The 12,211-nt window shown below is 43.0% G+C and overlaps 1 protein-coding gene across 1 annotated transcript in view; it reads left to right on the top strand.

Moving 5' to 3' along the window:
* Nucleotides 1–11,773, top strand: part of TRPC4AP (transient receptor potential cation channel subfamily C member 4 associated protein) — a 30,649-nt gene extending 18,876 nt beyond the window's left edge. The window contains exons 10-19 of the mRNA XM_018569078.1: nt 168–299; nt 1,923–1,981; nt 2,262–2,363; nt 3,851–3,934; nt 4,148–4,238; nt 5,864–6,004; nt 6,997–7,108; nt 8,631–8,743; nt 10,303–10,509; nt 11,303–11,773. Of these exons, the coding sequence (XP_018424580.1) occupies nt 168–299; nt 1,923–1,981; nt 2,262–2,363; nt 3,851–3,934; nt 4,148–4,238; nt 5,864–6,004; nt 6,997–7,108; nt 8,631–8,743; nt 10,303–10,509; nt 11,303–11,440 (1,179 nt within the window). The 3' untranslated portion in view covers nt 11,441–11,773. The remainder of the gene's footprint in view (nt 1–167; nt 300–1,922; nt 1,982–2,261; nt 2,364–3,850; nt 3,935–4,147; nt 4,239–5,863; nt 6,005–6,996; nt 7,109–8,630; nt 8,744–10,302; nt 10,510–11,302) is intronic.
* The last annotated feature ends 438 nt before the right edge of the window (nt 11,774–12,211 follow it).

Here is a 12,211-nt window from a genome sequence, read left to right as displayed (position 1 = left end):
TATATTTTAACACTGATTTGTAATGAGATGGTTTTGGATACAATCTTGGTGGGACACTTTGATTCACAGCGCGACAATTTGTGTACCTTGATGGTTTGGCTTGTCTGTCTGCAATTCTGTTTCTGTTCACCCCATCTTAATCTTTTCTAATTTTTATCTTATGTCAGGTCCATTTAATGATTGCAGAGTTTAAACTGATCCCAGGATTGAATAATCTGTTTGACAAGCTGATATGGAGGAAGCACTCTGCGTCTACTCTGGTACTCCATGGGCACAACCAGAACTGTGACTGCAGCCCGGTGAGTAATATGGTGTTTTTTTTTTTTAACTCATAAAATGAGCTGTGAACATTAAAGCAGACCAATGCTGAAAATCAGTTTTGTTATGTTACTTCGCAGCAAGCGTGATCTATATAACATGTTAATACGCGTAGCTGCACTAACAGGCACCCTGATTATTTGACCAGTGTGGAATCATGGTCTCTGCTAAAAGAAATTGGGAGACTGCTTATAGGCCAGTTTTGTCTAAACATGCATCCTCCCCTTAAAGAGGCACCTTTTTAGAAATGTTTAGTAATGGCAATCTATAAACTGATACTTCTAGAGAACTGTCTGTTTTTTCTATTCTTTGTATACCTTTTATGGTGTCCATTATTTCTAGGGGCAGATTATTATATATCCTTTTACTTCCTGGAACTCTGGCACATGTTACTAGGACATGTGACTATGCACATCATCTCAAGGGAGGAAAAAGCCTTTCCCTGAGATCTCATGAGATTACAGAGGAGATTTAGCAGAAATGCTCTGCTGATGTAATCTTCCCAGGATGCATCACTTGGGCCAGGGCTACATCACTAATGCCTAAGATGACCAGGAAGTGGAAAAACAATCATTGTAAGTAAAAGATAAATCTGTTTAACTAATGAATGTAAGATGATTTTATATCAGCATGCAGAGCATCATTCTGATGTTACTTTTAGTAAATGGGGATAAAGGTCCACATTAAAGCTTCCTCTAGCCCATACCTGGCAAAATAACTGGTTTGCTTTACAAGAGGGTCCAGAAGCAGCTAATATTTGATTGTCCTACACTCCCCTTTGCAGTCAGTTTGATGGCAGAAGAAGCCTGTGGCTCCTCTGCCTTCAGTATCCTCACCCACAATCAGGAAGTTTGGGCAACCCTGAGTATCTTCCTGGTCACGGCAGAGAACACAAGGCTGCAGGTAAGTGTGTGGGGGATGGGGGTTTTACAAAAGTACAGGATATTTTTTGCCTTAATGCAAAAAAAAAACAAATTCTGCCTTTTTAGTACTTTTAGGTTTTCTGGTGTGCTTAGAAAATCACAATGTTCATGGGAATATCAGGTGGTCTGGTGGCAGGGGGAAAATAAGTAAATAATACTCGTGATCCCTTTTCTCAGGTGAACCTGATATTTTGCTTGGAATGTGCAAATGTATCTTGGCTCTGAGCAGGAGCCATGTGACTAGTACCAGAACGTTGCCTATGTGACCACGAGCTTGGATTGCATTTAGAAGGGTACCCTTTGCTGGTAGGGGGCTGAGCAACTTTATTCAGGCATGGGTTGAGCTGGCTAGGTAGGGAGATCAAACTGAGAATAAGTTCATGGGAGATTCTTGTCCTCCATCTAAAACACAAAATGGCCTTGCAGGTACTCGGAGGGAGAGTCCAGGAGGTGTAGGAAAACATGAGTGCCACAACAGTGGTTTCAGAGTCTGACAATATTTTTTTAAATCATGGAAATTGGACAAGCCAACACATTTCAGGAGCTCTAAAGTATCCCATTCTTTAGGGCTCCGAGTGGTGTTTGGGTTGGAAGGCATTTGGTGCGCCGTTTGTAGCCATTTAAGAATGTGTAAGCTTTATTTATTTGTACTTTTAGTGAATATTTCTATTTCCTTGCCAGGATATTTCACTGAAGATACAGTTTCTAAGATTACTCCAGAGCTTTAGTGACCATCATGAGTAAGTGTTTTTTTTGTTTTTGTTTTTTCTTGTACACTTTTATTATTTTCTAACTCTAATTGTGCATGTCCTGCTTTATAGTACTGCACATTGACTGTGCTTTACTGTTTCTCTGTGTTGGTGTGACTTAGAGTCAATCTGGCACCAAATAGTGCCAGATGTGGAATTTCATGTTGTATGCAGCCTCGCACCCCCACCCTCATGTTAAATGAAATGAAAGTATTTTTTTGTCCGTGTACATATTTGAGTGGTGGTTTCTAACTTTTTGTGTTCTTTTTAGGAATAAATATTTACTTCTCAACAGCCAAGAATTGAATGAACTGAGTGCAATCTCTGTAAAAGCCAATATCCCGGAAGTAGAGGCCGTGTTGAATACAGACAGGTGAGGGCAACTGATCTCTGGACTTCATTTAACCCAGGGGTGGACAGATTAATATGGAATTCAGGAGCCAGCTCCATTGACAACAGCTAGAGAAAATCTCAGAAGTTTGGCGCCAACTGTCATTGGCCTGACTTAATGACATAGGGCCTTATTTATAAAATATCTGCTGCAAGGAATGCTAATAAACCATCTATATTGCCCTAGAGCAACCAGTCTACTTTGAACTATATTTTTTGGCTATGTTTTCGGTGGAGATTTGAGCTGGCCTATTTGCCATGTGGCAGCAAAGACTATTTAAGTTTTCTGAGACAACCTGGTATACAGCATCAAGCCCATAGCTTACAAAACAGAGTCCTTAAAGCCAAACTTCAGAATCAACTTCTTGCTATTGCCAGCCTAGTCCATCAACTTAATTTCCTTCTCCTGTCCTTGAAGGCTCCCCACCGACACAATTTCTGTTGACCAGGGGGTGACCTCATGAAACCAATACCACAAGCACCAGAGCCCTTTGGTATACCCACCTACTCCATCTCTGCACATTCCTACATCTTGGAAATAGCTCTGCATCTTGAGACATGTAGTGTAAGTGGTGGCATAAGCCAATTATGTCTGTGCTACAGATCTTCTCCTACAGCCAGGCCTAAAGAGAGAAGAGAAGGGAACTGCCATGGTCACAATTTTTTATTTTATTTTTGCCAGGTATATGGAGGTTACAAATTTGGAAGGGGGCAGGAAGGCAGTCAGCTGGGTTAGATTTAAACCCAATGCAGTCAGTCATTTGATTATAGCACCCACACTTTTCCTTGCTATCTGTTTCATCATTGTGCTGAATATGAATATTGTACTGCGGGCCCGCATTGCTTCAAGGTGGGCACTAGCAGCATTCCTAATCTAATGCATACCAAAACAGTACTGCACAAATGTAAAAACAATCTGAATTGGTCACCAAAAGCTTCCTTATATTTCTTTATGACTCTACCTGATTTGCTTTAATATGTGGCTCTGCTGTAGTAAGCGCCAGAGTGTTACTTAAAGGCCCAGTACTGGGTTGAGATGCTGACCCACTGACAAAGGTGTATAACTCGGGCAAGTATGCTGGACACTCCTTATAGATTTGTAGGTCCATCCAGAAGGCAATTGGTCTCACAAAATCCCCAAAAAAGAGTAGGGGGGCTCTGTGCCTTAGGATGACATGCCATTCCCGGGGTCCTTCATTTTGGCTTTAGGGTCTTGGCATTCAGAAAATATATAATGTTGGGGGGTTTTCCGTCATTTTCAGGCCTAAAATGTGGAATATAACAAGGGTGCAAAAATGGAAAAAAGGGCCTCAGTCATGAAGGGGTTAAAGAGTTTTATTCATTTCTGTTATTTCTGTACTGTTTTACTTAAAGAATTTCTAGAAGCAGCATTCTGAATAACTTCTCACTTGTTACTTGGGATTCACAGTGTTTAATGACCTTTACTTCTCTGCTTCCCATGTGTTACAGGAGCTTGGTGTGCGATGGGAAGAAGGGCCTATTAACCAGATTACTGCAGGTCATGAAAAAGGAGCCCGCTGAGTCTTCCTTCAGGTGTGTTCACTACATTGTTAATGTTGTTTCCATCAGCGATAGGAGATCTCTAGCCAGCTTCTGCAGGACTGGAGATGGCAGCGCTCATTGACTTACTGAAAATGTGAAGATACTTCTAGAAAAATAATCCTGATTTAGATTTCACATATTAGATAAGCACCATCTGTGATATTTCGTGGCCATTGTATTTCTTAATGCTGACCTGTGTTTTAGGTTCTGGCAAGCACGGGCTGTGGAAAGCTTTCTTCGTGGGGTAACATCGTATGCAGACCAGATGTTTCTGCTGAAGAGAGGACTGTTAGAGGTGAGGTGTAATGGCTGCTAAATCTCAATGCCCTATGGGGCTTTTTTCTTCACTCTGTGCAGCTCCAATAATCCATTTACATAATTAGGAGTTCAAAGTTGACTTAGTGGGGTTGATTTACTAACCTTATAAACACACCACGAATGTGTATTCACCTCTGCAGTGTGTTCCCTCCCAGCATGATCTATGGGTGGAATCTAAACACCTTTGTAATGTGTACACACCCAGCAGGTGTGTTGTGCAAAGCCCTGAATGAATTCCAAGGTGATGTTGGGTAAATTAGCTCTATGTTGTGTTGCTTGCGTTGATGAATGCAAGGAATGTAAATGCATGAGCTAACCATTTTTGTCTAAACTGTGGAGCAGCATTATATATGCATCATGTGCATGATTTTTCCATATATGGCATTAGTGGAAATATGCTTTTAGAGACTTTTTGGTTGATAAATACGTTTTGCTGTGTGAAAATCACACACACCTGGTGTGTGTGTGTGTTTAGGTTAGAAATCACCCCCAGTGTGTCTAAATCTAAATCCCAAAATGTAATATACTGTTTTAGATGTAGTGGCTGCACTAGTTGCCTTTTTTTAGGCTTTTTTTTTCTTGTTGATCCTGCCAATAACATCTGTCCTAGGGTGACAACCCTTATTGTAGTGTATCTAAAATGGAGTAGAATTGTCACTATAGGCTACTCTTCTGATTTTAACTGCAAGCCCCTTCCCATCTCTTTATCTTCATTACACAGAGGGGCGTTGTTTTGTAGATGTTGCATTTCTAAATAAAACCGGTGGTGTTGGATGCATTTCCATTTCTTTAGTATAGTGACCCATAGGAGCGCAGCTCTATTATTGCTTTCTGTATTAGTGAATATGGATGAACTAAGGGCACCTGGACCCTTTTGAAAGGACCGGTCCGTGGTTTGGCTTAGTCAGGTACTGAAGCAGCAGGATTAGTCCTTTTGGTGCAAATACTCACCTTGATGAAGCTAATTGCAGGGAGAGGCTCCTGTTTGAGTTCATTAAGTATGATTTAAATTGATGCGTGACTTCAGAGTGACTGCTGATAATAAAATACTCAGTGCGGTAAAATACTACAGTACTAGCCATGTGATTTTCGATATAGGACACCGGCCCGTTCGGCATTTGTCGAACAAGCAGGCCACTAACTCGCCGAGAATCGTACGATTCCCGGCGGGTTTTCACGCCTGCTTGTGCGATGAAAGACGTGCGACCATACAGTAGAAACGGTTGCACGCCTTCCATACACTGCACGATTCTCGTACGATCGCGGGATTTCCCACGAGAATCGTGCAGTTTATGGGCACCTTTACAATGGCAAGGCAAGATAAATGTTTTGGTGTCCACGTGGATATTGCTGCGGCAGCACTGAATATTTTATTTTCAGCAGTTATTGGTCTTTGCGAAGATAACTGAAAAGCACCAATTGAAAAAGCAGCACAGTACTTTACTTCTCCTTTTAAAAAAAAAAAAGGGCATATTAAAGTTTAAATAGCAATGTAGAAGGTTATAAGGGTACTTTTATAAATGGCATGTAGTCATGCTCGGGCTTTTGTCTTTATATGTGAATGTAGTTTGTGGTTCTAATCTAGAGCACTTCTTGTTGCAGCACATCCTCTACTGTATTGTGGATAGTGAATGCAAGTCGAGGGACATCCTTCAAAGCTATTTTGACCTGCTTGGGGAGCTGATGAAATTTAACATTGATGCCTTCAAGAAATTCAACAAATACATTACTACGGAGGAGAAGGTAGAGGGAATGTTTAATGTTAAACTTTACCGCTCACAATTCTTTCTTTTGGATTCTGTTTATGGGAGGAGCTAAACATGATCAACCAAGATTTCCCAAATGAGCTTCTGAGCCTGTTGTGGTCTCCATTGTGCGTATTGGACAGTTATGTTGGCTGTACAACAGGCAGTTTTGTGTGGGTTTTAGTGACTGCACATATAAAAGCAACTGATCACCAATGTGTTCGTTCATTTCACAATTTCTATAGAGATGGTTCTTAAAGTAGTTCAAATTTGCACAAAATATGTGGAAATTTTAGTGGTATGGATCATCTTTGCCAACCATTTAAAGTGTGAGAAATAGAAGGAACCAGACAAACATGATTATGAAAGAACCATTGAAGGAACCATACATGGCATTACTACACACTCCGAGTGCTTTGATGAAGATTTTTTTGGGCAAGTTTTAACATGTATCTGCCAAATCTTGGTCACTTCCCTATAGGCCTCATTCACACAACATTAAGTCGGGCGTACATGTCTGTTCGGCATGCACGCCCATATCGTGGCGTTCCCGGGAGGGACAGGTGCTGCGTGTGATTGCGTGTAGCAGCCTGTTCTTCCCTGTGGGAGGATGCGACAGTACACTGTCATACACACCTGAACTGCACACCCATGCGAGTCTGCTTGTCCATGCTCGGACGTAGACGGGATCCATCCTGTCTGTGTCGGAGTATGGACACCCGCACAGATGTGCAGTTCGGGTGTGCGTACGGACGCATCCTCCCATAGGGAAGAACAGGCTGCCACATGCAGCACCAGTCCCTCCCGGGAACGGCCCGATACTGACATGCACAGCCCGTGTTTACGCTGTGTGAATGAGGTCTCATAGATTTGTCAGTAGAAAGTGATTGTTTGCTGTCTGGAAGTTGTATAGTTCACTGTTGTATATAAATTGCTCAGTAAAACATGGATTCCCAATAGCTGTATGAGGCCTTTTTGTTTTACGTTTAGTTCCAGGTTTTCCTGAATCAGATAAACAGCTCCTTGGTGGACTCCAATATGCTGGTGAGATGCATCGCACTGTCCCTGGACCGGTTTGATAGCCAATCGGATGATATCAAAGGTGAGTGATTCATTTTCTGGACTCCCTCCGTCATCCTATCACAGGTAACTGTGGAACTGAGTAAGTAAGAACCAATTGCATTAAATTGTATTTCCACTTTCCCGGCCAAATTGGGACAACACCTGTTTCATATGTGTTATATGTTACATTTACATAGCATGATATTTACAAATTGCTGCTTGCTTTGTAGTTAAAGATCCTACCTAGCTTTCCCCTTCTATGTAATGTTAGGAAGGGGGTTATACTTACCATAATTAACCCTGTCCGTACTGTGCTGATCTATGTAACTTGTAAACTAGATGTGCACACTGTCTATCCTAACAAAGGGGTAAAGAACTCGAAGCTTGGGTGATGCATTGTGTGTCAACGCATTCAAAAAAAGTCCTTCAGTCTGTCCCTGAATTGCACATTGCGAGCTATTATATACAGTAGAAGTTGTCAGTAGAGTCCTATGTATAATCATGCTTTTAAAGCAGTGGTTGTCAACCTGTGTAACCTCAGGAGCCACATTTGTCCTTGGTCATTAAGTCGCGACCCAAGTCCCACTGCAATGGAATGCACGGTATTACAGTACCGGGCATTCGGGTTCAGGCAATCGGACTGTGGGTGGGAGGTGCATTTGGGGTGTCATTCAAAATAATGGCAACACAACGCATCTTCTACACCTGAATACGCAGTAGGTGCAATTGGGTGGTACTGTGCATTAATGGCATGGGACTGTGTGATTAACACACTGTACTAATGTGTACAGACTCTCAAAAACACTGACAGACACACACAATCTGGCACACTCAGACATTCTCACACCCATATACACGCTCCAAAAAATACTATTTTTGTTTTCTATTTTCTAAGATCCACCCACTCTCCCTACTTTATATGAACTGGAGAGGATCTTCATCCTGGGGTCCGGTGGGGGATGCTGTGCTGTGACGGAGCTCCATCCATTTGTGCATTGCTGGTACAGCTCCCTTACGTGCCCTACAGAGGTGCCGGGAGCCAGAATGTGACGTCACCCTGGTCCAGGCACCTCTACAGGACATGCAAGGGAGCTGTAAGCAATGCATGTATGGCTGGAGCTCCCTTGTGGACATAACTTACAGCTCACCTCAAGCTGACATTTGGCACCGGGCAGCATATTTTAAATGGCTGCTTGGCGTGACAACTGACAGTGCTGTTCCGGGGGGAGGCTGAGGAGCCTATCACCTAGAAAAGTGGGAGGCATGTGGCGACCCACAGAACATGGGTTTGCAAGTCACTTTTTGGTCACGACCCACCAGTTGAGAACCAAGGCTCTAAAGAAACAACTAGAACGGTAAGAAATATTTGATGTATTCTGATCAGGTGTGCTGTGTGTATGGGAACACATTAAACATGTATTGGGAGGGGTTCTCGCATTTTTACTGCAAAAGTGGAAATACACTTTAAGGTGCAGCATTCCAAAGCCTCGGTCTACAGACTCTGCACAACTGGATGCTTTGTGATCATATGTTTTGTTTTGGTTTTTTTCTTCCTTCTACAGTTGCAGAAGTTTTGTCAGAGTGTCGGTTGCTGTCCTATATGACTCAGGGGTCTGTGCAAATGTCCTTTCTCTTCCGACTAGTTAATATCATTCACGTGCAGACATTGACCCAGGTGAGATTCTAGTGCCTCAGGCTCTTGGCTATATATCGCTGTGTATGTTTGAAATTTCAAGTGAACCGTACTCACTTTTACAATTCTGAAGGTACAAATCTTGGCTAAACACTGACACCCCAAGATATCCACTTTTTTATTTTGTAAGAAAAGCTTCTTTGCTTTTCTGATTTCGTTACATATTATTACTGGAATCTGTCTCTGACTTGGATAGCTAAGCTTTACCCCTGTCCAGGCAGTGTGCCTTTATTGACCAGTAAGGCATTCTCATTGGACAGTTGAATGGCACTTTGCAGAAATTATCCATAAAGGCAGAGACAGTCCACAGTAACAAAAGGAATCTAAATCGGAGGGGAACACAGCCGAAGCTTTTCTTGGTTATAAAGGTAACAGACTGCATGTGGCGTCTGATTTTTAGTACTTTTACTTCAAGACTTTAGCATGGATCACTGGTTCACTTTAAGCGACAGTGTTAACACGAACATGGCGGCGTTCTGAGGCTGTGTGTTTTTTGACAGCATGCATCATGTGATTAGGATTTACAATTTGAGCATCAGAGAACCTGAGTTAGAGGTTTGTATTAAAGACGTATCCCCAGAATTTAATCACCGTTGAGTCCCCCAAGGTAACAAATGCATGTAGCACTTGGTCCCATTTGGATCCATGGCTTTGTTGTGCAATAAAAGCATATCTTTGTCTGTGCTGGCTGTATCTCCACCCCGGGCTGAAGCCCAATTTATGGCCATTCCTTTAGGCAAGCTACAGCACAGAACCGTATGCTCGGTCCATCACAATTCTAGATTTGTTTCTTTCTGAGCAGTGTTGTCAAACAGCGATGAGGGGGAGGGGGACTTGCTGTTTGACCCTGCTAGTTCAGCAACCAAAGCACGGATCAGAATGGGGCCAATGCTACTTATGAACTTAGTTCCCTTGGGTATTGAACAACGATTTTCGGTTTGCTGTGATACTTCTTCTTTTACCTGTGCACTTTGCTGAGCCGTTAATCGCTTAAAAGAGAACTATGTGGTAAGTGGTTTTCCCCATAGTTCTCTTTAGTGTCACGGGAGGACATATACTAGCATCCTCCCATGACCCAAAGCTCAGTAAATCGTGGGCTGTGAGCGCCGCAGCCGGGACGGATCCTGACATTACTGTCGCGATCCACCCTGCTGTGTGAGTGACAGCTGGCTCTGCCTATCTAGAGGCAGTACTAGCTGTGCCCGCCCCCTTCCCTGTCTGTTACTCCACTCAGCGCATCGGGGAGGAGGGGAATTGCTGCGCGGAGCCGTGACTGACGGTCACCGCTCACTGCAGGGAGAAGGGGAAAGTGAGCGGATCGGCGCATGTTTCTGCTCACTTCCCAATCAATAGTGCCGACCTGTGACAGCTTCTTTGTCACAGGTCGGCTCTAACTATGAGGATAAGTGGAAATCACTCACCTCATAGATCTCCTTTTTAATGGTCAAGATTTGACTTTCAGGAGACTTTCACATTTTTGGCATGTAGTAAATGAAATGTAAAATTGACACAAAACTGACACATTTGCCCTTGCTCGCCAGGAGAATGTCAGCTGCCTGAACACGAGTCTGGTCATCTTAATGCTGGCGCGGAGGAAAGGCCGGCTTCCCTACTTCCTGCAGACCATCCGGGACATGGAGTGCATGGAGAAATACCCAGGCTTTATCCTCAACAACTTCCACAGCCTCCTGCGCTTCTGGCAGCAGCATTACCTCAACAAGGACAAAGACAGCACTTGTTTAGAGAATGTGAGTGCTAATCATATTATCATATTGTTTTTTATTTTAGGTTTTCGGTTTTTTTTTTATATTTAGTATCTCAGCCAATATTTCCTTTACTTTGTATGAGACCTGCAGATCCTGACAATTAAACCAACCTGTCATTTTAGAATTATGGGTGCAGCCATTCCTAAGGTGAAAGAGGGCCTGTCAACTGCCTAATCTCTTACACTGTCTCCTGTTGGCTGATTATGCAATTTGAGGGCAGGCAATTGACAGCCAGTGAATGTCAGAGTTCAGGTGAGCACCGACACTCCAGCTAACGTGTCAAGCTCAGAGTAAGTAAAGTTAGTGTTACTGTGGGCAAAATGAAAAAACAAATATATATATATATATATATATCTATCTATCAGTCTGCCACTAACATTGCCACAACAGTTTCTGCCCCCTATAACCTTTTTTTTTACCTGTTGTTTTCTAGCCGATTGATTTGTCTCCTGGGTGCTGGCCTTATACTTCAGCACCAATTCAGCGATCGTAGCTGTGAGGGCTCCTATTTGAAAAATGGACACTGCGTTCTGTGCCTCAGCCCTGTTCAATCTACGGGAATGCCATACTTAAGCAGTCACTTGGAGTTTGGCTTTCCCATAGGAATGAATGAGGCTGCAGCACATGCACAGTGCCATGTGATCAGAGCAGGGCTGCACTCCTACCAGAACATGATTCCTGGGTTATTGGCTGGTGAGGAAGGATATGTAACTGGTAATAAAGCATACACTGCAGTGTTACAGCCTGCTCATGTATCTTCTCTCTGTTTTGTCAGAGTTCGTGCATCAACTTCAGCTACTGGAAAGAGACTGTATCTGTGCTATTAAATCCAGACAGGACCTCACCGTGTGCCATAGTAAGCTACATAGATGAGGCCTATATGGACGTGGACAGAGACTTCTCGGAGGACTAAGGCCGAGCAGACATTTCTTTTCCCCCCGTATGAACAAGACATTCAGATGGGTATACTGCGGAGAGGCGCAATCCAGTGTCTGTCCTGGGATGTCTAATGCACATGGAACGCGTAGTGTCCGGCATTACCTGCTGATAAAACTCCACAAATTGCTACATCTGTGCAATATATTCAGGGACGTCGTCAACCAGTAACACCGATTTCTTCATTCAGGACAATTTTAAGGTTTTTTGTTTTTTTCCCTCCAATAATGGAAGGAGGTTTTACAAAAGAAGTGCCACAGGGGCCTAGCCTGGTTTTGAATCTAAAGATCCACCTCCAGGATCCTCACAATCCTTTCATCATTTTACATTTATTCCTTTTTTGTTTCTTTTTAGTTTTACCAACACTGGTAAGGGATAGCGGAAAGCAAACATGATTGCCATACTCTCCTGAGATGGGACTGACTCTCTCAATCATTTTGGTGTCTGCCCTTTCGTAGTGCTTAGACAAGAAGCAGGAGGGGGACACCAGCAATAATAATCGCAACACAACACGGAGATTAAAGTTTCCTTCATCTTCCACATTCTTCTTATCGAATTGGATGGTGCTTCGCCAACCCTTAGTTGGCTCCTAGTAGATTTTTCTTTTTGGAGTCCAGTAAGGCAGGATGTGATTCCACATCTTTTGGGAGTGCAATGGGATGTTCTCTGTTCACCCTAGCATGGCTGTGATTGGCTGATTGATTTTTTCAGACACGCACATCGCCGCTCTGGTTGCGGGTGCTCTTAG

The sequence above is a fragment of the Nanorana parkeri genome, unplaced genomic scaffold (genome assembly GCF_000935625.1).
Source record: "Nanorana parkeri isolate BGI_ZX_2015 unplaced genomic scaffold, ASM93562v1 scaffold1284, whole genome shotgun sequence".
Taxonomy (NCBI): domain Eukaryota; kingdom Metazoa; phylum Chordata; class Amphibia; order Anura; family Dicroglossidae; genus Nanorana; species Nanorana parkeri.
The sequence above is the reverse complement of the archived record's forward strand: the minus strand, read 5'-3'. Positions and strand labels throughout refer to the sequence as shown.